The following is a 24,541-nucleotide window of genomic DNA, read 5'->3' as shown; positions in this document are numbered from 1 at the left end:
TTAACATGCCGAGGACACGCAATTACGCATTACGGAGTCATCTATCCGGTGGACTAATTGGAAGTATATATTTGTAATTCTCTTTTTCTTCATTTTCGCACTTCTTACAAGACTTGGTGATGCCGTAGCCACGCGAATTCTCGTCGAGCCTCCTTTACAAACTCTTTTATCTCATCTATATTCTATATAATATCCCTTGAAAGCTTGTGCGGAGAATGATCATATCTGTGATTGGCCTAGCCAGATCCATCATGAGGCGCTTTATGCGTCCTATTTTCTTTCTAGCCAGAGCATCATCTTGGAGACAATTCTGGACCGGCTCACGCCCAACACAGAAAGCCTCTATTCGAGAATTACTCCTTCAAAAGATCCCCCACAAATCATGGGATAGCCATATGCACGTAGTCGATCCAACGCAATATCCTCTCGCCGAAGGGGCACAATATACCCCCGAACCTCATCTTCTATCAGACGCCTTAACATTCGAGTCGACACTAGGCATCCAAAAGATCGTTCTCGTCCAGCCATCAATTTATGGCAACGATAACTCGTGCATGCTCGATGCGTTACGCAGGATTGGCCCCCAAAATGGGCGCGCTGTTGTAACATTCGATCCGAAATCAATCAATTCTTTAACTCTCGATGTGTGGCACAGGATAGGGGTCCGAGGAGTCAGAATCAACCTGCAATCTGTGGGCCAGCAGATGGATCCAGTTGAGCTCACGGCCACCTTGCAACGATATGCGGACATAATACGCTCATATGGCTGGGTGTTGCAGCTTTATGTCCCGCTCAATACGGCAACTATATTGGAGACCGTTGTTCCGAAATTGGGAGTGAAGGTTTGCTTGGATCATTTTGGATGCCCAACGCTATCCGGTACTTTGGGGTATCCAGTCGCTGGTGACCCATACTCCCTCCCGGGATTTACGTCGCTCGTCAACCTTCTATCGCAAGGAAGTACATATTTGAAAATGTCTGCACCATATCGGCTGAGCCCAGATGCTGGACATTTGGATTTGGAGCCTATGGCAAAAGAGCTGCTGAGAGTTGCGCCGAACCAGGTAGTGTTTGCATCCGATTGGCCGCATACACGATTCGAAGGATTAGACATCAAGCCATTTGTGGAAAGTGTGGTGGAGTGGTGCGGGGAAGATAATACCCTTATAGAGAGGATTTTTAAATATAATGCTGAAGATCTGTGGTCAGTTAGCAATGAAAAATAGAATTTACACAAGACAGACAGCAGACTGATTTGTGATAATAACCACGAAAGAGCTGACCACAGTGGAGCGATTGATGATAAAATTTAGAAAAGCGAGACATACCCAAAGCCAAGATAGCAGGTTACTGCATCGTGTATCAGCGTGTCCGAAGTGACATAGTGATGATGTGTGAACTCTATGCATGGGCTGCCAGAGCCTTTGACAAGCATCCCAGTACGAATTACTGGCATTCATCATTATTTTAATGGCCCTATTACCACAATCGCGACACTGTCGCATCGACGGGCTCCAGAGATGAAAAGGCTTCGAGCATCTCCTTTGTCACCTCGAAGTTGTCAGGATTGAAATTGTAAATGTATGCATCCTGTAGGTTGCCATCTGCTCCTACCTGCGGTACAATTGGCACCGGATCGGGTAGAAGTGGGAGGAATTCACCCTGGACAGGCGGGGTATAATCTGTAGGGGTAAGACTATGGATGGCAAGTCCTGATAGGTCGATGTCTAATTTGGAGAGTGCCTTGGTAATTAGGTCCAATGCACTGGTAATTACTATACGAGTCTGTAAGCCGAGCCAAAATAAAGCATGGGGAATGCCTACCTGGGTTGGTTGATTTTACCCGTTCGAGGGAGTATATAGAGAACTTCAGCCGTGCTAAGGTCTGTTCATCCCGCGACATCCCAGCTTGAACTTGGAGCAAGAATATCGATGCTGCAGTATAAACACTGTAAGACAGTGAGAGAATACAATAGTTGTCTCCAAATGTTTTGCAAAATAGGTCGAAGATCGCAATAATTGAAGTGGCAGACGAAATACACTCCACTAGATGATTCGGATCTGGTTTCTGGTCGGTGACCTCTGAGCGTTGAAATAGCATTGGCCGATAAAGAAGAATCGTAAAGGTATGATATAAGCAGCTAGAATTCGTTAGCATACGCTACCACATTTAATTACAGTACATACTTCAGAGTGACAATATGGCTAGGTGGGCACTGAAGTGGCATCTCTCTGGGATCGATCCTGAGAAAATTCGGAAGGTCTTGCCACCACGATTTCAGAGCTTCCCCTTCAACCATGATACAATTCTGAATTTCGTCTTCGGAGTTTTCTTGCAGCGGATCGTAGATGTGAATGAGGATCTGATTGAATATTTCGGAGAGTTGGCACATTCTCACGAAGCAGGATATAGAATGAGCCTGTGTTGGTGCGTATTCCATGCCTTCGGGATATACAATACCATGCGGGCTCCAAAGCTCGGTTTCTGCCGAATCATCCACTGCAAGTACGTATAAGCAATAGTAGCACAACTTCGAAGGGGTACTCACACATGATCTGAGGCGGGCTAACGTTAGAATGCTGTAACGTTGGTGATCTGCCAAGATAGAGACTTATCATCTTATCCCAGAAGTAGCAGCTCCAGAAAACACGTCGTCTAATCTCAATATCTTCATCTGATAGCCGCACTGACCCGGCATATTTCTGGCCGTCAATGCAGATACCGAGATCCTCGATCAGCCTAAATGCCATGCCGCTGTAAAGCCACGCCTGGGTACGATTGCCATAGCTACATTCTTGTGCGCTTAACAAGAGAAGAGTTTGGACTGTAGGAATTCTGCTTTGACCAGTTCTCAGCTCATCAAACAGCAAGGTGCGTGCCTGCCGAGAGAATACTTCGCCGTCCTCATATGGCACAAGCAGGTGGCTGATTTGGCTCTTTTTACACCAACGAATAGAATGCGATAGCATAGTATTTAGCAATGCATGCGAATAATACGGGCCCGAGACCTCCATATCACCTTTTTCTGTATTAGCCACCATTGGTAAAATTTTGAGAAGATACCTACGTGTGAAAGCCGGCCTATACACAAAGTTGAACAGCGGCTGAATCCAACACCAGTGGGTTTTGAGCAAAAACTGAAACGGTTCCTGCAGCTGTTTAGTTATCATTCCCAGATGTAACTTGTTTGATAGGTTCTTACTGGCGTTTCTGCAAAGGTCTCCAAAGCTCGTTGGTGCCATGCATTGCTGACGAGCTTCTGCCTTATGCGTTCGCCATCAAGGCTTGCTGACGGGTCATCTGACACAATACCAGTCGACGGCTTGTCCGACGCAGCATTCGGTAAATGGAAAAAGCTTGTTGCCCCATGATAGGTAATGGATCCCTGGTTATCAAATTTCAAGCCTTCAAAGGAGACCGGTGGAAGCCCACTTCTCGGCTTAGGGGATCCAGGTTGCGGGGACCCACTGGACTCCTTCGCTGGCGGTATTTGTAGCTGTGACACAAGGCGCTCCAATTCTTCGACTCTGCTTTCCAACTTTTGGGTATATGATAGTGTTGGCGGCAATTTATATTCACATGTTTCTTCTCGTGCGACACAACGCTTGCAGAAAGGTTGTTCCCCGCCACATCGGACCTTTCTCTTCCTGCACTGGTCACAAGAGAAGGCGCTTTTCTTAGAAAGGGACATAGGGATGAATGTTTGACGAGTAAGATAGTGTATACTGGATTCTGGCTTCTTTCCCTAACATTGCAGGCGATTATGGTGACATGAACTTGCCAAGAATGTGTTGTTGAGGTTTCCATCTCGAGAGGGGCAAGTCAACTGCAGATCACATGACAACTCATTCATAGGCAAAGCTTTTACAATATTGAATTAAACGTACAATTCCACGGATTTTTTTATAAATAAAGTCATTGCAAAGTTAGTAAATTGAAGCTTAAACTCCTATCTAAACTAAATTTAAATGGGGAATAATCGTGATCTACAAGCTTGATGTGAATCTGGACCTGTCCATTTGCGGAGAAAGGTAGCTCCGAGGCGAGAACCCCGGTCAATCGAATGGCCTCAATATGGGGTTCCTTGCTGCCAACCACCACATCGATGAATCTCAGAAACCACCATCATGGGCGCCTCTGACTCGAAGCTTGTCTTCAAGAAGGGCATATTCAAGCTCTCTGAAGAGCGAAATATTGCTGCCGATGACCCCTACTGGACTTCTGTGAGCTATCATCATACACACCAAGGTTACTCTCCGCTAATAGTTGGCAGTTTTGGGAACTTCCTGAAAGCGCTGAAGATGTCTTCAATCTTTTTTCTCCAGCCGACGTCCGCCGGACTAGAGATGACGCCAAAGAAAACCTAGAAACTCTAATGGTGGTCACTGTCACACAGCTTTCCATGCTACGGAACCATCCAAGCTTTCCAGATCCAGAAATCGCTCCCGAACAAGACGCTCTCAACTGCGTGAGGGTCCTCACTCGAATTCTACCATATTTATACGAGTCCGACAGTTTGCACGAATGGGAAGACAGGATATTTTGGGGCCCGCGAAGGAAGCTGACGAGGAAGGCTTCCATATCGCCAGATGTGCTGTTCGACGATACCGAGGCGTCTCTGCCGCCGAACAAGGCATTATCCGAGGATGAGAAATACGAGGATGCCAAACCGCTTGCTGAAGAGTTGATCGACACGCTCATCGACCTTCTGTTCTTCGGAGGATTCACGATTCCGGCAACGGGAAAGAACAAGGTTTCATATGCGATATGGCAGAGCGGGGTCGGTTGCAACACACCCGTTGGGACGAGCAAGGAGTTTGAAAGCAATCGCTGCGAAATCTTACGGCTGCTCCTTACCTTGACATCCAAGTCGATGTATATGAGCGCCAACATGCTGCCAGTGGTCGGGATCAAAGCAATCACCTATATTACAACATGCCCCGAAAAGCAGGTTGTCCTGTCAGTGCTTTGTTCTTTGCTCAACACTGTAAGTTTGGCTTCATGTCCTACAGTGTACACATTTTAACCTTTATAGACCTTGAAATATAACCCAGCAAGCTGGACAGTTCCATACAACCACATGGTCTTCAAAGACCCCAAGCAAATACTCGTCACCTACGCTATCCAGTTTCTTCTTGTTGCATTGGTTTATCCTGTGCCTGAGGCTGGGCCGTCGAACCTCCAAAAGAATTATTATCGCCATTTGTGAGTGCCTTTTTCCTGTGTCAAATTATAACGCGCTGACCTCCTGTAGCCTCGGGCGCCTCCATAGACCTCAGGATTTCCAGTTTATGGTGGATGGCATGACAAGGATATTAAACCAGCCTATCGTTGCAAACACCTCGTACCTGCCTGGGAGCCATGCATCGACAAAGTGTGCACCAGAAATAATCATGGTACGTTACATATATCAAGTGAGGTCTAATATTTACTGACTATCCTAGTTGTTCTGGGAAATAACCCAATGCAACAAGCGATTCCGGTCCTTTATCATAGATACGGATCGCTCGCACGACTTTGTGATATTATTAATATTCTACATTGTCCAATACAAGTTAGATCCAGCGAAGCAGGGCGTAGTAAAGATGTGCGCCTTCTTACTGCAAACCTTGAGCGTGGAGCCAAATTTTGGTACCAGCCTGAACAAGAAATTCCTAGCTCAGGATACGTTGCCGGCGAGTATCAGGATCCAATCCTTTAATGGATCATACTCGGATTTTTTGATACAGTCTATTTTCTCGATCATTACCACGAGTCAGGGCAAGCTATCGGCCGTTTATCCTGCTCTTTTAGCAGTCATCGCGAACATTTCAGGTTATCTTGTCAACATTAACGCCATCACGAGTTCGAAACTCCAGCATCTATTCGCATCCATGTCCGCGCCTTCATTCCTCCTCGCAAACGAAAGTAATCATGAACTCTTACAATCACTGCTGGAGTCGATGAACGCAATTATTGAGCACCAATACCACAGTATGTGATACATCCATATCTTGGCTTTAAACACCAACTGACCATACAGAAAATGCAAACTTCATCTATACCGTTATCCGGAACAGGAAACGCTTTCAAGCATTACGATCCTTCACGCTCGAAAGTGGGCAGGCCGAAATTGAACGGCAAAACCAGCGCCGCAAGGAGGCAAATGAAAGCGGAGATACAACAAACGACAGCGAATTACCCAGGTTTTCGATGGACAGTATTCAGAGCCCAACTACAGCTCAGCACCGTCGCCCGTCTCAGCAAAATATCCCCGAGGAAGAGAACACATTTGCCATCGGAGACGACGACGACGATGACCACGAGACCGACGACGGCCATGCTATGACACCATCATACTCTACGCCCACTGACCAACCCTCGCGTGCGTCATCAATAACATCCGATTTCGAAGACGCGGTCCCAACTCAGGTCCGCGGCATGTCCGAAAAAGCCCGCGGCAAAAGACCAGCAGGCACTCCCACATTCTCACGCCAAAACAGCACAACCAGCCTCGGCGGTCCAACCCAAAACACCAACGGCCAATTCGAACCGTCCGCGCAATGGATCGAATCCTGGCTCCCAATTCTACCACTCCACACCATCCTCAACATCATCGACCAAGTTACACCGCTGCTCCCACGCACTGGCTCTGGTACTGAAGGAAGCACATCCATCCTGCGCATCATCCAGGACTCACAACCGCATGGCATCGACCAAACCGACATCCGCGTCCAGTCCTTCGAGTGGTCGCCACTAAGCCTAGGCTGGTACGAGTCCCTCCTATGGAGCTTCGTGTACGTCAGCGAGATGCAGGTCAGCAAAGGGACAGTAGGCGTATGGAACGGGACGTCGATCCGACTCTTCCGCGTTCAGGAGACTGCAGCGGCAGGACCGAGTTTGGCCAGCCCGAGAGGCGCGGTTGATGCCGTGGGGAGCAACATCGTGTCCCGCATTGGTAGCATGAATCTTGGGAGGGTAGGGCAGTTGGCGGTGGGAGGCAGTACGGGGAATGCACAGCAGGCGGGTAATAATAGGGGAACATTGCAGGGTGGCGATGGGAATGGAGCGAGGGCGGCGTCGCCTAGAAGTGCGGTGGTCTGAAGGGGTGATATGAGAGGTTTATGTCTATTGTGCAGAGCTGGGGTTTCCTTCAGTACCTACCGTTTCAGCGCTGGCGTTCATGGGGTGGGAAACCGAGCTGGACTGGGTGAGGAAGCGCGATGAGCGGAACATAGTCGCAGTTATGAGATAAATAAGTCATGATAGGAGGGTTTTGTTGGTTCAATGATGGGTGTTTTGAGTCGTGAATTTGGTTGTGTGGACCATACTTCCCGAGCTCTATTTTCTGGGAAGACTGCAGCTTCAAACTCAACATGCAGGCAACAACTGGAACCACCACATCCTCAGTAGATACTCCATGAAGTCTGATTATTGTCCTCTTATATTATTGGCTCGAGTCGTGAATCTGGTCGTGTGGACTTCGTTTCCGAGCTCTATCTTTGGGGGGGAGAGTTCAGCTTCAACCACAACGTGCTGGCAACGACTAAAGCAATCACATCCTCCCGTAGATACTCCGTGAAGTCGATTACTGCCCTATTATATTGTTGAGCGCTTACTATAACTCCGCACTTAATTGCGCCTCCCTGCACTCTAATCCCTCAAATCTTTCCTCTGCTGTACGAAGCGTATGCGGCTCCCCGGCCTATCCATGGAGGTACATGCTCCAACACAGAGTCGTCAGTACATTTATAAGTACCTCAGTGGAGAACCTCACGGCTATAACTACGTAACCCCCTGCTCCCTGTGACGTCGTTGAGGGGTCGCGAGTCAATTACCCCTAACCATATCTAGTTTAGCCCCTTCGGAGCTGATTTAGTTTATGCCGAAAGGTGGGGGGAACGCCATCGCTAATGGCACGTAGAGATAAGATTGGCTTAGATTCTCACAGATAGGCCCAGATATGCTCCTCCCTAACCTCTCTAAGGTACCATATCGGCCCCATCCTCGCCACCATTTTAGTAGCTTCTAGGTTAGAAAATAAAACGGCCGCTTGTCGAAATAACTTGGAAACAGATAATTTCCATGTGAGCTCCAGCGACGTTTGTTCTGTTTGACCACGTTTTTGTATACACTTCCTTCTTTACCATACGCTTTTGTCGATTTTTTATATGGAATACGCAATTACCCAACATGGATGACAGTTTTGTAAAAGTTGGAGGATCTCCAGAGGAGGTTAGAACTTATAGGGCCCATGTAAGTAACTTTACTGTTCTCCTGTACCTGAGTTGCGGGGCAGGGGCAGACTGGCCAAGAAGGTTGTTGGTGTATGCTAACACCGGATGTTAGGTATCATCAAAATATCTCGAGCTCACGAGGAAGAAGCTCGAGGTTACGCGGTTGCCGCATGATCTGACGCTTGACAAGGGGAGGGAGTGGGAGATGGGCACGCCCAAGTCCATCATTGAGCCATTGGTAGACTACTGGTACGCCATGACAACCACCGCTCTTCATATACACCCGATTATAGAGGTGCTAACTCACTGGCAGGCTCGAAACATACGATTGGCGCGGACAAGAACAGTTATTCAATGATACCCTCCCGCAATTCCGCGTCTCTATCACCCCCCCTGGGGCTGAGAACAGGAAACCGCTCCGCATTCATTTCATCCACATAAAGTCGCAGTCAGCGAACGCTATCCCGCTGCTACTTCTCCCCTCCTTTCCATTCACAAACCTCTCATTCTCGCCGCTCTTTGCTGCCCTCCACTCTCCGGCAGATGGAGGCCAAGCATACGACCTCGTCGTTCCCTCGATTCCCGGCCTCGGTTTCAGCGACCCGTTCAATACCTCGCCGAACGACCCACTCCTCGCTTCGACAGCTTATATCTTCAACCGCCTCATGTCAATACTGGGTTATAACCAATACCTAGCCACTGGCACCGGCTCTGCGGCAGCCAGCCCAGCGAACATCGACTATCACCTCCCCCGTCTCATCGCCGAGAGGCACAGCTCAAATTGCCTCGGAATGCACATCATCGATCCCGCAGTCCTAAGTCCGAGTCCAACAGCCGCACCACTAAGCTACCTAAAATACTCCTTCGCCAAACTCTTCCACGCCTCCATCTTCGGCTACACCTCCGCAGACTGGGCAGCCTCAACCCGCCGCCCCTCCGACCAACCCGGCATCTCCCCCCCCAGCCCCGCCGAACTCGACGCAACCACCGTCTCCGAGCCCCTCGACAACGCCCCCCGTCGCCCAATCCTCGACCGCCAAGGCACAGGCCCCTCCCTCTTCAAACGCCCCGTCTTCTCCACCACCGACGAAGCAACGCGCCTCTCCAAAAGCCACCTCTCAGGCGACCTGACCCTAACCCTCGCCTACGCCCTCTGCGACTCCCCCACCGGCATGCTCTCCCTCGCTCTCCTAGGCCTCGAGCGCATCTGCCCAAACCACACCCTCACCAAAGCGGAAATAACAACCATCCTCCAGCTCGCGTGGCTACCTGGTCCCGAAGCCGCGCTGCGGCTCTGGAGCGGCGCAGACTCAGAGGTGAGGAAGGAGGCTGCTGAGAGGACGGCCCCGAGCGGCGGTGGCTGCCCGATAGCCATCACTGCGTTTGAGGGCGCGCTGGGCGATTCGGGCAGCTTTAGGAGTCCGGTGTGGGCGGAGACGAGACACCGCGTTGTGCATATTTCGCGCTGCAAGGGATTGCCTGGTCTGCCGTGGGAGAATGCCGAGACGATCGTTGCGGGTGTGAGGGAGCTGAGTAAGGCGGTGTGGAAGCAGGATGGTCAGGGCGCGGGGTTGGAGGAGGCGGTGTCGTATATGGAGGGCCGTGAGAAGCAGGGCGGGTTCTTCGATGAGGGTGAGGAGCTCGATGCTGCTGATCTTGCGCTGCGGAGGCCGCAGATGTCTGAGAATATGGGGAGCTCGGATACGGTTGTGCCGACTATGTGGACGCCTGAGGGGCTGTCGGCTGGGGGGTCGCTGGATGAGATGAATGGGAGGTTGGAGACGGAAGAGGGGTATTATACGGACCAGGAGCTTGCTGGGACGTGGAAGGGTGATTCGAAGGGGAAGCAGAGTGAGGAACCGGTTGAGCCGTCGGAGAAGTCGAAGGGGAAGAAGAAGGAGGAGAAACCGGTGAGGAGGAAGAAGGGGAGGAGGCTGCAGCGCAGGATGGGTGTCGAGGGGTGGGGTTATATCTGGGAGGAGTAGGGAAGGCGTTTTTCATCATCAATTGCCCCGTCGCCAAACTGGATCTGGCGATGGAAGAGCGAATTTGGATTTTGCGGCATTATTGCATTATAGATGGGGTTGGGGAAATACTTATAAACGGATATAGTATAGAAATAGATGGGAAAGATATATCCTTGGATTTCCTATATTTAGTGTCTACAGGTCATTACATAGAGTGTAAACTAGAAGCACACAGAATTGTACAAATCAGTCAAACATCGCTTCAAAGTCCCATAAGATCCAAGCACACGGATATGCATGTAGGTTTTTTACGTGTATCATCGATCGTGTTTCTACACAGAAAACTCCGAGCTGCCGTAGCGGCTCAAGCCATGCATGCACCAAAACTCTAAAATGGCAAAATCATATACGCCAGTGCACCCTCCGTCCCCAAGCTTCCATTAAACCACCACAACCACCCACTAATCCAACTTATTGAACAACCGCCCACCAGACCCTCCCTGGCTCGTCCTCCGTCCTTTCTCATACAACCACTTGCTATTCAACCCCACGCTCGCCTTCCCCGCACCACTCGGACTCGGCGTCCCTGGCTCGCCCCCTCCAACCCTCCCAAGCGGGCTGGGACTCCCATAGCTATCCCTCCTCTGATTATTGAAAGTCTTATGCAGCAACGGACTCGCATTCGGGTTGAACGGGCTCCCTCTCCCTCCCTCGACGCCGTTTATCGGACTATTGCGACCGCTCAACGGGCTGCCGGAGATCGGGGAGCTGGTGTTCGAGCCGGAGTTGCGGGGCGCGGGAGAGCGCGCGTAGCGGGGGGGAGTGATGTAGGTTGATCCGGGGGTTGGGGGGGTGGAGGAGGCGGGGAGGCCGAGGAGGGAGCGTTGGGCGGGGGTGAGGGGGATGTCGGCGAGGGTGTCTTTGGGGCGGAGGAGGGGGAGGATGGCGATAAGGATGTTGGCTAGGAAGAGGAGGCGGAGGAGGTTGTAGATGTATTGGGGGTAGGGTTGGAGGCTGGAGGTGAGGTCGATTAGGGATGGGAGTCTGGAGGTGAGGAGGTTAGTGGTTTTGTTCATAGAGGCGGCAGGGGACAATGGGGTCGACTTACTTTGATTGGATGAAGTTTTCCCCAATCCAGCAGACGAAAAGACTCCCGACGTTGTAGACGACGGAGCGGACATTGCGGTCGGAGAAGGTCGTGGCGTTTTGGCGGCGCGCGATTTCAGCGAAGCGTGGATGTTGCCATGTTCCTGTTTGGGGCGTGGATGGTGTTGTTTGCGCAGTTGGTGTTGACGGGGCTTTCGAGGGAGTTGAAAGCCTCATGACAGGGGCCGACATGATGACGCCTCAAGAGTTTCTATTACACGGGTGTTTCGTCTCGAGTTTCCTTTCTACTGCATTGGGGGGAGGTCGTTGATTTATGTTGCTATGGCTTGTCAGTTACGGAGGTCTTTGACATTGGGTGGTGAGAGACAAGTACCTTGCGATTCGGTTAGTCAGGCGTCTCCTCGGGGCGTTCAAATCGAATTCCTGCGTGGTTAGTACTTCGTCGAGATTATCATTATTGTCGTTGATCAGTTGTCACCCATCTAGAATGCTTGTAGCTTTGTTTTGTTATGGCTCGTGAGATTCAAAGCTGGCCCCCTGCAACGCTAATCAATTCTGCCACCCACATCCGCCTTCGGGGGAGTCGGGCCCTGCCACATAGAGAGTGCTACATCAGTGCCCATCGACCAAGCTCTACAAGATTCCCTTGCAGCTATCTCATGTGTCGTAAACTTGTTCTTTCTCAACGTTTGTTGCCCAGCTCAAACTCATAGCCGGCAAGATGGTAACCTTCGATAATATGCTGCTCGCCACGGACGAGCTCGTCACCCGCATCTTCAGCGATTGGGATGTTTACTCCACCGGCCTCGTCGGCGGCCTTATCATATTTGTTACGGTCCTCACGGTCTGGGGACGAGACCCCGATACCCACCCTATGCTACTGTCGCGCCAGGCGCAACCTTCACCAGTTCGAAATCCGGGAGAGTCGTCTGTCTACAGGTCTCATTCTTCGCCCCATGGCATGGAATTAAACACTGGGTTGAATGTCAAAGATCCAGGACAGAACAAGTGGTCGAGGGGCCGCAATGGAGATCTGAGAGACGTATGGAGGAAGGCTGTTAAAGGGAGGACTGATCCCGAGGGCAATCCTACCGGCGAGAAGGGACGCATTGTTACAATCGTAGGCACGGAGCAGACCGTTGACCATGATCTTGGTAAGCTTACATTCTGGCCTCCGTTCTGTAGTTACACTGGTCTAATGTAAAACAGATAAGGTCTCGAAACAAATCAACATTATCGGCCAATATATCAAGCACCATGGAGGAAGCCGTGTGGCAATATACCTACCGAACTCAATCGAACTACTGGCAGCGCTGTTTGCGTGCACATTCTACGATTTAACGCCCATCCTTTTACCCTACGACCAACCCGGGCATGTTGTTGTTGATATGCTAAGGACTTCTGAGGCGGATACATTGGTTACAGCTGTGGGAAATCTACCATTCGATGCAGTCACCAAGGACTATGCAGGATTGAAGAACCTGATCTGGGTGGTCGACGAGGGCAGCAAGCACTTGGACTGGGACGAGATCCCAACGGGATCTGGGGGCGCAATCAACGTTTCTACATGGCAGGAGGTTGTTGAAGAACAATCTAACGTTTCCGCTGAGCTTCCGCCACTTGACAAAACCACACCAAAGAATGTCCTTTCGTTCTGGTTTCCTGAGATTCACGAGCCAGGGGAATTAGTCGAATACACTCATGGCAATCTTGTGTCCGCCATCTCCGCCCAGATCTCTGCTATCCCCACCACCCAGAAAATTGGTCCCTCCGACCTCTTCTTCCCAGCCGACTCGCTTTCTTCGAATTACACCCTCGTCCTTACCCTAGCCGCCTTGTACTACAATGCTTCTCTGGCCCTCAACTCAGTCGCTGGCCGTGAAACTGACCTCCGCAATGCCACCCGTGCCGTCGCTCCTACTATCATCGTAGCATCAGCACATACGCTTGCTCAGGTCCATGCCAACACCGCAGCCAAACTGTCGAATGTTGTGTATAACCTGATCCACTGGTTCCAAACCCGCACGCTCACCGAAAACGGTGTGATGCCGGTTGCCTCCATTTTCTCACGATTTAACGATGGTCTAAGGCCATCCATCGGAACGACTCCAGGAAAGCTGCGCTTGGTTTTCGTCTCTGAGCAGGCTGGTGGCAACTCGCCGCCTTTGAGCGCATTGGCGTTGAATGACTTGAGGATCTTCACAGGTGCGCGTGTCGTCTATGCTTTAACTGCAGCAAAGGTTGCGGGTGCAGTGACACAGACCTCGTTTTACGATTACCGAGTCGATCCTAAGGAGCCCGGACAATACTCACACTTCGGAGCACCTGTCAGCAGCGTGGAGGTGTTGTTGAAGGATACCAAACATAGGAAGGTGACAGACGAAGAAATACAGGGAGAGGTAAGCTCACTTGACCCCACTGATGTGACACTGTGCTGACGATGCCAAGGTTGTTGCCAGAGGACCTGCCGTTGTTGGCGGCGAGGCTAGCTTGGGGATAGTTGGAAGAATCAACGAAGATAATACGCTTGCGTATCTGTAAACGTGAGGCTATGACTGGCCTTAGATGAGTATGTTGAAATATACGCAATGCAAGGCTGGAAGATGGCATTGTTTCATCACATTTTGAAGTCAAAAAGAGAGAAAAATACTTATGATGTCTGTTACTATTTTTGCACGAAGTAATACCCAATTGCAGTTTACCATCGTGCTCTATCTATATTGGCTCTTTGCGGCTTTATCATGCTTAAAAGATGATTTATGAAACACGGCAAAATATATGGAGAAATGCAAAGTTGATTCGTATATATCCGATCACATCGATATATTGCATACAAGTCCTCGACCCATCAAATCGTCGGCCTTCTCCGACTTTTTATATTCTCCCTATCAATGGCCGCTTGTTCCCTCACGCATAGAACTCATGACGTTGCCGCACCAATCCCCGCTGTCTGACCCCGCATCCCTGCCACCCTGACAGCTGCACCGTGCGAGAACAGCACATCTTGCATTACTTAGGTGCTCCCATCCGCCCATCTCTCAACAATTCTTTGTCTCCCTGTCCGGATGAGAATTATATTGGAGCACCGCCGAGGCGCTGCACAATGGCAGTCACAAACTCGAGCTCTGACTCGGCGCAAATGGCGCACGCGGCAGTAAGCAGCCAGAACGGCGCGGCTATGAAAGCGACACGATCCTCGGTGGCTTCCCACCATCGGAGGCGGTCGCTACCACTGAATTTCCAGGCGAATCTCTGGAGCGGCGATTCGCACCTGATTTCCAGCTCATCCAAGGCTGAGATATCTCTCGTCGAAGGCGCCGCTGGGGTTGCGCAAGGCGAACACACCCCGAGCCTTGAGCGTCCGTTCGCAGTGCTCCACCAGCTGCACGCTTCCACGCCACCGCGATCTCCGTCGAGGTTTCCCAATCCCGCGAATGCGGAGTTCTCGTCTCATCGATACACGAAGTCTGCCAGCGCCCGTAATTCCACGTTCTCGCAGCCCGTGATCGTGAGGACATACTCCTCTCCCTCCTCGCGCCCATCATCGCGACAGCCGTCCTCGCCTCGGATCAAGAAGTCAATCTACAAGATGACGAAGGCCGAGCTACCCCCAGTCGAGGCTTTTACATTTAAGGGGATTATGGATAGCATCCAAGGTTCTGTGGCAGATGACTTGGATCGCATAGCCGAGATCTGTGCGAGGAGCAGGTACAGCCTGAGCAACCAGTACGAGGTGCACATGCCGCCTCACGGTGAAGGCGAAGCATTCCTACGACCCGTAGGAGACGAAGAGGTTGGCAGGACAACTCTTGCAGGAAGGGCAAGAGGGGCGAGGAAACCAAAATCAAAGGCATTTGATACTCTCGAAACTATTTATTCAAGCAGCAGGAGTAGCGAGGAAGAGAAGGCAAAGAAGAAGAGCGCAGGAGCGCTCGCAGAAGAAGTAAGAGGGAGACAGGCCCGGAAACTGATTGGCGAAAGTAGTAGGGGTGAAGAAGCTACGGACGCGGATGCAGATGCTGAGCAGTCCGAAGTTAACGGCAGCGGATACGGTCGAAGGAAATCGACACAGAAGCACAAGCAAGCACGCTCACAGTCTACAACATTTGCTTCGATGGTCATGGATAGCGCGCAAGCTTCACGCAGCGAAGCCGGTTCCCACCGAGCCAATCCATCGTCTCTAGTCAGCGAACCTCTACTTCCACGGACAAGCAACACACTCGAGCGGAAGATCCAAGGGGAATCCATACCACCCGCCCCTCCAGCAACTATAGCACCCCCGCCATACGTGCCTAAATCATCAACAACTACCCCTCACGCGAAATTTTCAATGCCGATCGATCAGCCCGAGACCAGGGCATCTGTGCTTGCGAATTTCTCGAGTTGGCTCCCGTGGAATAAAACGTCTGAGAATGGCGATGGACCTGTCTCTCCGCAGGAATTCATGCGTCAGAAGGCATTGTCTAGTGCGGAGGGCAGTTTGAGGCAACTGTTGGGGCCACAGGATAATGATCGGAGCGATCGGAAAGGCAAGGGTGTGAACCGCGAAGATGGGTGAGCAGCTAGGGGGGCTGTTAAGAGATTATTAGAGACAGACGCTCGTTCGGAATTAAGGGGCCGGAGATCGGAGCCAGTGCAGAGGTCAAGGTTGATATGTGATTCGAACTATCCAGGGTTTTCAGCGCCAAAGAATGACAAGTTCTTCGCTCGGGGGTCTGAGGCTCGGCCTCGATGGGCCGTCATATCAGAGCGCATTCGACGCGCTGGCCCAGAATTGCGACTCAAAAGCCCCCAGTGACAGTTAGACTTAAGGTTCAAGACTGGTAGAGCTAGTATTCAGCCCTATATATGGAAAGAACGATTACCAAGCAAGCTCAGTCGTAGCTTCCTTGGAACCTTCAAGCAAGATATATGGAAAGAACGATTACCAAGCAACGTCGGCTGCAGCTTCCTCGAAACTTTCAGACTGTATACTAGGGAAAGAACGATTACGAAGCGAGCTCGGTCGTAGCTTCCTCGGGATAAAACTGGGTTGTAGGAAAGGGATGGGAACAGGGGGGCCGGTTGCGGAATTGATAGTTTATATCGATGAGAAGATTATTAAATTCATATCATAGTTTTATACGTTAATAAACCTGCGTATTGCCCAACTTATTGTTCATATCGTTCGTATTTTCAGTATCATATATAGATAAACCTATTCAAATTTGTTGCACAACGCTTTCAAACGCCCCGGAGAGTCCTCCATAATGATCACAAGTTACAGCAACCCCTAGATTCATACTAATATTTCAGTTCCAGAACCATCCCCCCTTCTTCCCACCTTCGCCTCTGCCATTATCCTTACCGGGTTCGCTATCAACCCGCCCTACATCTCCCGTTCTCCGTACTTGTTTCTCCCCCGACGGTGCCTGGATATGCGACGTTTCCGAAACCGATTTTCGTCCGTCTTCGAAGCGTTTCTCGACGACTATCGTTGTCCGAACTGTTCCATCTTGGTCGGTGTGCTGCGTTGTGGACGTCGACGAGGAAACCACTCGTTCGCTACTAGGCACACTCGTTGATGTTGCTCCTGCAGGTGATCCGAGACCACTGGCTCTCGAGCTTTCAACGTGCGTGGTGCTTGAGGAGGGTTGCTCGGATACCTCACTTCGTTTTGTGGTATCGGTGCCAGCGAAAACATCCCTAATACCCTGTCCTTCTGATTCTAGCCTGGCTAAAAGCTGGTGAACGATGCCACCGACACGCTCGCCATCTCCAGCAGGCTCTGAGCCAGCCGCGAAGAACCGGTCATACATATCTTGTTCCGTCTCTTCTAAATGTGATTGGGAAAGTCCGTACTGTTGCATATGTGACTGGAAAGTTCGAAGCAACACCGCTATCGGGGAAGGCGTCATAGTACGTATTTCCCCAAACCATGGGTTGAAGTGGACTTGCTCAGGCATGGGATCCTCTTGCAAAATGTTCTCATCCACCAGAGATCCCATCCACATCATGCCAATATCGGCGAGAGACATTCTTGTAACGGCGCCGGGAAATAATCCATATCGTGGGCCTGGCCAGTCGGGTTTGATTTTGTGGATTGAGTCGATCATTCTTTCTAACGGAGAACCCGATATATCTCGCATTGGCTTGCCAGCGCTCTCTCGTAAGAGGTCCTCGAAGGCGTCACAATAAGTAAACTGGTCCTTATCCCAACCCCAAGGGTCATCATTTGGTCGCAGTGGCGGCATATCCGTCATATTTAGCGGCGAGTAAGACGAGAACAGCAAATAAGGCACCACTGACTTGTGCGGAAATTCCGATGGTTCTACGCCCCCACGGGTTGTCCGCGCCTGTATAAGGCAAGCATGCAATCTTTGTTGCATGCCCTCTTGTACTCCATGATCGGATGATTCGTAGCGCCAACGGAATTTGTCGCCGGGCTGAAGCTCTAGCCAGGGGTGTCCTCTTGTAGAACGCTTAATGCGTTCAATGATATAGTCGTCAAATGCAGAGAAGATGTCGTAGTCGTCCTCATCGTGGTGTGATGGCCCAAATGCATCATCGCCTCCTGGTGATCGCCCTTGAAACTTCTTAACGGGAATTTCAACCTCCCCATCTGATGTATTTTCAGCAGCACTGCTCTGGGGGTTCTGCCATCTCGAATCGTCTTGGGTTCGCTGTGAGTCGCCTTCTAACCCAGCCCAGCGACCGTTGTCGCTGTTGGGAGCTCGCGAGAGGATCGTGGGTAAGCCGATGATGCCCTGGAGCACTGACCCGACATGATTATCGACGTTGTTTCTGAATCTGACGAACGGGTTTTCGGTAGAGTTTGCGGAATCGGGCACGCCGTCATCACGGGGTGAGTTGGAAGAAGGCATGTCGTAGCATTGAATCGTAGAGAGTTGGGGTGTTTGCGGTTCTTGTTGAGATGCGGTGAATCTGGGGAAGCCAGGGTTGGGTGGATCCCTAAGACGATGTGGCGGGTGGCTAAAGGGAGATCAAGGGTCCGTGTGCGGATAGCCCCCACCAAGCTTCGCTCCGGGCGCTTAGCAGTCAATCCACCCACCTTCATGATTCACCAAAGGAAGCGCATATATTATTTCACCTGAATAGATAAAGTCTACAGGCATATGTACTTGGGTTATTTATTTTAGCCTTCGTTGTATGCCAGTTGCCTAGAGTGGCAAATTTGTCTAATTATACTGGTCCTTGTGAGTGACGTAGTAGTATTCGAAGGAGGAGAATTACCCCCACTCATCTCGCGATCTCAGCAGAGCTTCAGGCTAGACTTCAGGTCGGTACTCATGTAATCACCTCACGTTCACACAGTTTCCTGATGGTGCGGCAGCCTCCTGAACGCCTTGCATTGTCTTGGAACAAAACGTGGCTGGCGGGCCGTTTCCCAGGTCACCCAACATCATCTTAGTAAAACCCGTATACCAGGACAGGATAAACAGCCGTTGAGTGGCCTCGCTCAGCCAATCTGAAACCTTATATGCACCTCGCCCTGGTTATTCAGACACGTAGCCAGCCTGCAAGGCACGTCTGGTTCGCATAGTACCACAGCGTCACAGGCGTCGGAGTCGTCCTGAACCCATCTCGATTCATCGCTTTCCCCTCTTCTTGCCCGACGTTGGTTCCTGTTCATGCACGAAGCCGCCTTTCACAAATGCATCTCGAGCAACAGTGTTAATTATGCCAAATCTAGCCGGGCCGAGTTTTTGTCCCCCGTACCAACGTGTCACGACAACGGTGACATTCCATAGGTCCATGAGTTGCATCAGATGGAGCAGCCGGCCTCCTGCAGCACTTTCTCCATCGTCGTCGCAGTCTTGGTACGTGGCGCCATTATCTCCTTTGATTCGGTGTGCAGTAATGTTGTGGGTCGCCTTTGCAACCTTTTTGTCTGAATCAAGTAGATGCTGGAGGTATTGCTTTGCTTGGTCAGGTGATCTGACTGGTGCGCATCGTGCAACAAAGACAGATTTGAGCTCCACCACGACATCTGATACCGTCCAAGGGGGCGCTTCATCTCCGGTGGCGTCAACTGGCGGTTCAGGGGTATCACCGAGACTAAGGTCGTCAACCGCTTCATGAAGCTCCTCCTCATTGGCGGACTCAAGACATGATATTACGTCCTCAATAACATCGTAAAGGCAAACCTCGCCGGGCTGGAACAATCTCCCCACTGCATCTCGGAATACATCGAGAACGTAGGCAGCTTGTCCCTTTCTAGCATTCTCCCCCGACTTCTGGGTCCCCAAAATGGTTAGTGGCGCATCTGGGTAATCTTCAGGGAATTGGACCCTAAACGAGGTGTCTTGCTTAGGCAGATTCAAGACATAGACGCCTTGGTCCACCGCCACTAGCGTATCATCACCATATATGGAGTTGATCGCCTCAATTTCATTTTCGAGGTCTTCGTTCATGTTGCCGGGGTGTCGGTTACTGAACGCAAGAGGCTTGGTGGTTATGGCGGGCGCAAAACGGCGTGCCGCCACTGGTCTCGCTTACGGCGAATATGGCGTCCCGTGGCGTCCCGGGCGCTTATCTCTATTTTTGAAGCGGAAAGCCCTATGTGAGACAACGACCACTCTCCAGCCCGGTTCATCCTGCAACCTGGAGGGGCCATATGCTAGGCAATATGGAGACTGGCAGATATGGCCAATGAATATGGCCGGTGCCCCGTTATTTGGGATGAGTATGAAGCAATACGCCGAACAGGGGCGGTCCAGCCCCATCTCCACCTCATGAGTGCTCGAGATATGGCTGTCTGTCTGCTATATATTATCCACCTCGGCCTTCAAGTGCTTGCTTTTTCTTTTTGTCACCGTTTCTTATTTTGCATTTTTCCTATTCTGTTGTCTCGTCCTTCTGTTGCGTTGCATCGCTGGTCGATGGTTTCTTTTGGCATCTACTTGGAGTAACGGCCGTAGATTGGGTTGCTTCATTTTTACCATGAGCCCTCCAAATGTCGTTGACTCGTCACAACCTCGCTACGACTCTAATGGAAATAAGGTTCCCATATGGGAAGCTATTGAGGTGGAACTTCGCAAGGATGACAAGAATCCGTTGAAAAAGCAGTCCTCGTGGAATTCTTGGATATCAAAAACAACATCATGGGCCAGCACGACGGATGGGGCCACTGGTAAGTCACAGCCTGTATGGGAATCCCAATTGCAAGTCGCTAACGGCAACTCCAGGGCGGAAACCCCTTTGGAAACCGGCAACACTGCGGTTCCCAGTTCTAGGAAGCATCTTCACTGTGACAGTTTTGATGATAATTGGACTCGAAATTTTGGCGTATCTCAGTGTCGGTAAAAATAATTCGAATGGTGGCGGACTTGCTTTCGCAGCCACAGTCGACGACATATCCACCATTGCAACGGTGTCATATCTTTATCTCCCCACTGTGATAGCGGTTATTTACAGTATAATCTGGAGTTGGATTGACTTGGACAGCAAACGCCTTGAGCCATGGTTCCAGCTTTCCAAGCCAGATGGTGCGGCCGCAGAAGATTCCTTACTATTGCAATATCCGTTTGATTTCTTGCCATTTGTACCGATACGAGCTGCACGCCGCAGGTAAGTCGTCCTGTTCATACAACGCAGCGGCTACTAATATAACGATTTGCAGACACTGGGCTGTTTTTATTACTGGAAGCACCATGATGCTCGTTTCGTGGGCAATTGTTCCTTTCCAGTCTGCCATATTTTCCACGGGTACAGTTACCCGGACCAGAGAGGCACTAATGGCTGCCACCGGATCTTTCATGCCTTTGGAGAATCAGAAAGTTGCTCTCAATTCTCAGTTCCTCAACACTGCGTATGGTGTATCTTGGTTAGACCAGAAGGTACCTGCGTATACGACAAAGGAGTACGCATTGCAGCCATTTTCTCCTACCACTAGCGACGTCATATCTTCAGGAAACGATACATGGTCGTCTTCCACGCTCGCCTACTATACCAACCTTACCTGCACCCCAGCAATTGTGAAACCCGGGAGGTCAAATGGGTGGATTTTTGACGACGGAAATGGATGTGTCACCTATGAAATCTCCCCGCAAGGCGCCTCATCTGCGAAGTTTGCGGTCATGTATATCCCATATTTTGATGACCCTAACAACGACTGGGCATTACAGAACCCAAATTGCACCATCGAGCACTCTCACAACTTTCTCGCGGTGTGGGGACAATCACAATACATTGAAAATACCACATTCAGGAAATTTGGCAATATTAGTGCTCAATTTTGTCGTCCAACATATCATGTTCAGCCTGTCACTGCGACAGTAAACGCAACTAGCCGTGCGGTTATGAATATCGATGATAAAAGTGTCCCAAATACGGCTTTGCCTCTACCCGAAGCTGATTTCAACATCACAAATTTCGAGTACATAATGGGGACAGGTATTTCGCAGTACCAGGTCGGCAGGCCCTTGGGAGACGATTTACCGAATATACTAATTGTTCAGCAATTACCAAGGTTGCTCAAGTTTAATATATCATGGCCATTCCACAATATGGTCGGCTTCGGACTGGCAGCCAGCTCTGGTCAAGTAACGGACCTTGCGGATCCTTCTCAGATGCACAAGGCGTTTGAATCCGCGCACAAGTTATTATTCTCAATGGCAGTAGCGGCGATGATAACTCCTAAGGAACCAACAACAAACGAACGGATTGGATTGATAACAGATCAGCCCGGCAGCATAATTTTTGTGAGGTCTTTTTCAATTGTCGTTGAAGTTTTCTTGGCTATTGTTGGTATTTTAACTTGTGTTTTGTGGTTGGTTTATCAACAGCGTCAGACGAACATGACACAAGACCCAGCCTCGATCTCCGACATAATGAGACTTGTCTGCAACACTAAGGAACCGCTGCGGGGTTTCAATGACAGTGGTACCTTAACTTCCCAACTGCTGGGAGAAAGGCTTCGCGGCCATAGGTATCGCCTAAACGCATACAATAAAGGAGGTGCTATTGAGATGCGCTTAGAATCTATGCAACGAGCGGCTGGACAAGATATTGACAAATTTGCCGAATTTCAATCAAATATCGACTGCCCGGAACAGTCTCAGGCAGTTCGGCCTTTTGAACTTACGTTTACCACAGGAGCCATAGCGGGAGCTGTTATAATATTAGCCATTGCCTCCCTGTCATATCTATATCACCAAATTACAAAGTTCAATGGTAACTGATTCGAGCATTCTCTATAAGAGGTTTTGTACTGACATTATGCTAGGGTTGGCCAGGCCGTCAAGCAACCCACTTGTTCTCTCTATTCTAGAGAATCTAGTGCCAACAGCATTTGCGACGATCAACGAGCCCTTTTGGATTCTCCTCAATCGACTATTATGCGTTCTGCAACCATTTACCGATTTACGGAATGGAAAGGCGAAACCGGATTCGACAGTGGACGCTAGATATACATCAATTCCACCACAGCTTGCTGTCTGGCGAGCTCTTAGGTCCGGCCACTTCCTCTTGGCAACGGTCTGCGTCATGGCCATTTCCATGAACGTGCTTGCAGTAGCACTTAGCGGGATCTTCAACGAGTCCTTGAAAGATACAAATCTCCCCACCAATTCAACAACAATTTACAATCCCGCTCTAAATGGAACCCCTAACATAAAGGAAAGTGCCTCGTCGTTTTATATAGTCGCTTACTACGACCACTTTTATGCTACCTTAGCAAATCTTAAAGGGAATGCAACCCTGCCGCCTTGGGTTGATGACAGTTTTTTCTACCTTCCTTTCAACTTGCCGGATTCAGAGCAGCCTTCTGAGGAGCAACTATCTATTGATGGATATTCGGCTCTAACTCGGGGGTTTGGCGTCGACCTTACCTGTGAGCAAATTTTCCAAGAAGGAGACAATGACACGCTAGTATTTCGCCAAAGAGATAATGGTTCATTTACAGAATTAAGTGTGGTCCACAAACTTGCCGATGGGGGCAATGTAACATGTTCCAGTATTCTCGAAACTGATGGGGAAATTTTCACCGAATCTTGGACGAATGATACTTGTGCATTCGAGATTTTGTCTCCTTTCGAGCTATCAAACACTACAGGTAGCAGTTTACCTGACAACGGATATTGCAGTTCCGTCATTGTTGCTGGCTGGGCCAGAATTGGTCCCGCCAACTCCGCGACGAGGCAAGGCATTTCCTCTACCAACACAACTAACGGGAGGTCTTTTGAAACAGCATTTATGCGGTGTCTACCAACACTCAGAACAGCTTCCTTTAACGTCACCGTCGACTCTACAAAACGGATTATTTCCTCGACAAGAGTAGGCGAGTTCGATACTGATCTTCGGCCGTATGGAAAGGAATCTGCAATTATGTCTTTAATGGCGCAAACATCGACAATGCTTCTACCACGCACCGGTCACCCCTATCGATGGCACAATGACACCTTCGCCATAGACTGGATGAACTCACTTTTGAAAATCCAACTCAACTCCTCAGACTTGATCAACCCAGCAACGCCCGTGCCGGATATTCCAGCAACTATCCCGCACTTCGCTGGATTATTTCAACTACTAGCTGCCGTGATGTTTTCCTTCGATACGACGCTGTTTAACAAAGCGCCAGCAAATACTACTATATCAGTCCAGATCCACACCAAGCAAACTCGAATATTTATGACACCTACAATGTTCTACATATCTATCACCATCTTAGTTCTCCAACTAGTAACTCTTGCGGCCTATTACGCAATGAGGCCACGTCGATTCCTTCCGAGAATGCCGCTGTCCATCGCCTCAATTATCGCGTACGTTTCAGCCAGCCAGGCGGCCCAAGATTATGGCAACCGGTCAAATGAGAAATCGCAAGAAACAAGATATGGATACGGACGATTCAAGGGAGCTGATGGCCGTACCCATGTAGGGATAGAGAAAGAACCTCTTGTTGTGCCTTTAAAGAGCAAGAATCCAGATGTGAAAAGGCGAAAATGGCGACTTGGACGCTCGTTGCCTCCTGAAGAACCGCGAGTTTGGATCTAGCAAGGTTTCTTTTTGAATATGCCAGCTGGTACTGCTGAAACCATATACATCGAAATCTACTCATAATTTATCATATTTAATCAAACCACTTTAATACAATGAAATTACTATGGTTATATTGTGCGGATGTAGATGCCAGGGGTACCTAGCCCGCTCAAAAGGGTTTAGTTGGGAGTGGGTTCCATTTTGGAGGCTCAAGTTTTGACCTGGCTCACGTAAAGTAGCTCATCACACACCTCACACACAGTACAAGTCAC

The 24,541-nt window shown here is 50.0% G+C and overlaps 10 protein-coding genes across 10 annotated transcripts; 6 read left to right on the top strand and 4 right to left on the bottom strand.

Annotated features, from left to right (window-relative positions):
* Positions 1-15: 15 nt before the first annotated feature.
* On the top strand, positions 16-1,226 carry VE01_05360 (uncharacterized protein; the record flags this gene model as incomplete). Its single annotated transcript, XM_018274824.2, has 1 exon — positions 16-1,226. Exon 1 carries the CDS (start codon positions 216-218, stop codon positions 1,224-1,226), a length of 1,011 nt encoding a protein of 336 aa, XP_018130331.2. The 5' UTR covers positions 16-215.
* On the bottom strand, positions 46-3,778 carry VE01_05359 (uncharacterized protein). The gene is made up of 7 exons (XM_018274823.2): positions 3,204-3,778; positions 3,069-3,150; positions 2,550-3,020; positions 2,188-2,500; positions 1,825-2,141; positions 1,329-1,775; positions 46-1,199 (listed from the first exon to the last, which is right to left on the bottom strand). Exons 1-6 carry the CDS (start codon positions 3,690-3,692, stop codon positions 1,480-1,482), a joined length of 1,968 nt encoding a protein of 655 aa, XP_018130237.1. The 5' UTR covers positions 3,693-3,778; the 3' UTR covers positions 46-1,199; positions 1,329-1,479.
* Positions 3,779-4,075: 297 nt separating this feature from the next.
* On the top strand, positions 4,076-7,420 carry VE01_05358 (uncharacterized protein). The gene is made up of 6 exons (XM_018274822.2): positions 4,076-4,224; positions 4,275-4,988; positions 5,037-5,206; positions 5,256-5,397; positions 5,446-5,974; positions 6,024-7,420. Exons 1-6 carry the CDS (start codon positions 4,129-4,131, stop codon positions 7,082-7,084), a joined length of 2,712 nt encoding a protein of 903 aa, XP_018130236.1. The 5' UTR covers positions 4,076-4,128; the 3' UTR covers positions 7,085-7,420.
* Positions 7,421-7,962: 542 nt separating this feature from the next.
* VE01_05357 (uncharacterized protein) lies at positions 7,963-10,434 on the top strand. The gene is made up of 3 exons (XM_018274821.2): positions 7,963-8,236; positions 8,330-8,466; positions 8,531-10,434. The coding sequence occupies exons 1-3, from the start codon at positions 8,174-8,176 to the stop codon at positions 10,200-10,202; spliced, it is 1,872 nt and encodes a 623-aa protein (XP_018130229.1). The 5' UTR covers positions 7,963-8,173; the 3' UTR covers positions 10,203-10,434.
* VE01_05356 (uncharacterized protein) lies at positions 10,357-11,784 on the bottom strand. Its single transcript, XM_018274820.2, has 3 exons — positions 11,665-11,784; positions 11,293-11,610; positions 10,357-11,228 (listed from the first exon to the last, which is right to left on the bottom strand). The coding sequence occupies exons 2-3, from the start codon at positions 11,520-11,522 to the stop codon at positions 10,646-10,648; spliced, it is 813 nt and encodes a 270-aa protein (XP_018130228.1). The 5' UTR covers positions 11,523-11,610; positions 11,665-11,784; the 3' UTR covers positions 10,357-10,645.
* Positions 11,785-11,901: 117 nt separating this feature from the next.
* VE01_05355 (uncharacterized protein) lies at positions 11,902-14,285 on the top strand. The gene is made up of 3 exons (XM_018274819.2): positions 11,902-12,445; positions 12,501-13,690; positions 13,740-14,285. The coding sequence occupies exons 1-3, from the start codon at positions 12,013-12,015 to the stop codon at positions 13,830-13,832; spliced, it is 1,716 nt and encodes a 571-aa protein (XP_018130231.1). The 5' UTR covers positions 11,902-12,012; the 3' UTR covers positions 13,833-14,285.
* Positions 14,286-16,159, top strand: VE01_05354 (uncharacterized protein). The gene has a single exon (XM_018274818.2). It carries the CDS (start codon positions 14,395-14,397, stop codon positions 15,847-15,849), a length of 1,455 nt encoding a protein of 484 aa, XP_018130230.1. The 5' UTR covers positions 14,286-14,394; the 3' UTR covers positions 15,850-16,159.
* Positions 16,160-16,582: 423 nt separating this feature from the next.
* Positions 16,583-18,154, bottom strand: VE01_05353 (uncharacterized protein; the record flags this gene model as incomplete). Its single annotated transcript, XM_018274817.1, has 1 exon — positions 16,583-18,154. One exon carries the CDS (start codon positions 18,152-18,154, stop codon positions 16,583-16,585), a length of 1,572 nt encoding a protein of 523 aa, XP_018130233.1.
* A 726-nt stretch (positions 18,155-18,880) lies between these two features.
* YIH1 (eIF2 kinase Gcn2p negative regulator) lies at positions 18,881-19,705 on the bottom strand (the record flags this gene model as incomplete). Its single annotated transcript, XM_018274816.1, has 1 exon — positions 18,881-19,705. The coding sequence occupies one exon, from the start codon at positions 19,703-19,705 to the stop codon at positions 18,881-18,883; it is 825 nt and encodes a 274-aa protein (XP_018130232.1).
* Positions 19,676-24,474, top strand: VE01_05351 (uncharacterized protein). Its single transcript, XM_018274815.2, has 4 exons — positions 19,676-20,424; positions 20,480-20,861; positions 20,914-22,466; positions 22,519-24,474. The coding sequence occupies exons 1-4, from the start codon at positions 20,235-20,237 to the stop codon at positions 24,282-24,284; spliced, it is 3,891 nt and encodes a 1,296-aa protein (XP_018130235.1). The 5' UTR covers positions 19,676-20,234; the 3' UTR covers positions 24,285-24,474.
* Positions 24,475-24,541: the final 67 nt, after the last annotated feature.

This window comes from Pseudogymnoascus verrucosus (assembly GCF_001662655.1).
Source record: "Pseudogymnoascus verrucosus strain UAMH 10579 unplaced genomic scaffold scaffold_22, whole genome shotgun sequence".
NCBI lineage: Eukaryota > Fungi > Ascomycota > Leotiomycetes > Thelebolales > Thelebolaceae > Pseudogymnoascus > Pseudogymnoascus verrucosus.
Note: the sequence above shows the minus strand (reverse complement) of the source record. Positions and strands in the feature narration are given on the sequence as shown.

Coding starts and splice junctions, on each gene's coding strand:
- VE01_05359 (XM_018274823.2), bottom strand. CDS start 3,692: ATGTCCCTTTCTAAGAAAAGCGCCTTCTCTTGTGACCAGTGCAGGAAG. Junction 3,151..3,203: donor AGACCTTTGCAGAAACGCCA/GTAAGAACCTAT, acceptor AAACAGCTGCAG/GAACCGTTTCAGTTTTTGCT. Junction 2,501..2,549: donor TAGCCCGCCTCAGATCATGT/GTGAGTACCCCT, acceptor ACGTACTTGCAG/TGGATGATTCGGCAGAAACC.
- VE01_05358 (XM_018274822.2), top strand. CDS start 4,129: ATGGGCGCCTCTGACTCGAAGCTTGTCTTCAAGAAGGGCATATTCAAG. Junction 4,225..4,274: donor ATGACCCCTACTGGACTTCT/GTGAGCTATCAT, acceptor AATAGTTGGCAG/TTTTGGGAACTTCCTGAAAG. Junction 5,975..6,023: donor TATTGAGCACCAATACCACA/GTATGTGATACA, acceptor CTGACCATACAG/AAAATGCAAACTTCATCTAT.
- VE01_05357 (XM_018274821.2), top strand. CDS start 8,174: ATGGATGACAGTTTTGTAAAAGTTGGAGGATCTCCAGAGGAGGTTAGA. Junction 8,237..8,329: donor TTAGAACTTATAGGGCCCAT/GTAAGTAACTTT, acceptor ACCGGATGTTAG/GTATCATCAAAATATCTCGA. Junction 8,467..8,530: donor GAGCCATTGGTAGACTACTG/GTACGCCATGAC, acceptor ACTCACTGGCAG/GCTCGAAACATACGATTGGC.
- VE01_05356 (XM_018274820.2), bottom strand. CDS start 11,522: ATGTCGGCCCCTGTCATGAGGCTTTCAACTCCCTCGAAAGCCCCGTCA. Junction 11,229..11,292: donor GAAAACTTCATCCAATCAAA/GTAAGTCGACCC, acceptor CCTCACCTCCAG/ACTCCCATCCCTAATCGACC.
- VE01_05355 (XM_018274819.2), top strand. CDS start 12,013: ATGGTAACCTTCGATAATATGCTGCTCGCCACGGACGAGCTCGTCACC. Junction 12,446..12,500: donor GACCGTTGACCATGATCTTG/GTAAGCTTACAT, acceptor AATGTAAAACAG/ATAAGGTCTCGAAACAAATC. Junction 13,691..13,739: donor ACGAAGAAATACAGGGAGAG/GTAAGCTCACTT, acceptor GACGATGCCAAG/GTTGTTGCCAGAGGACCTGC.
- VE01_05354 (XM_018274818.2), top strand. CDS start 14,395: ATGGCAGTCACAAACTCGAGCTCTGACTCGGCGCAAATGGCGCACGCG.
- VE01_05351 (XM_018274815.2), top strand. CDS start 20,235: ATGAGCCCTCCAAATGTCGTTGACTCGTCACAACCTCGCTACGACTCT. Junction 20,862..20,913: donor ATACGAGCTGCACGCCGCAG/GTAAGTCGTCCT, acceptor AACGATTTGCAG/ACACTGGGCTGTTTTTATTA. Junction 22,467..22,518: donor CCAAATTACAAAGTTCAATG/GTAACTGATTCG, acceptor ACATTATGCTAG/GGTTGGCCAGGCCGTCAAGC.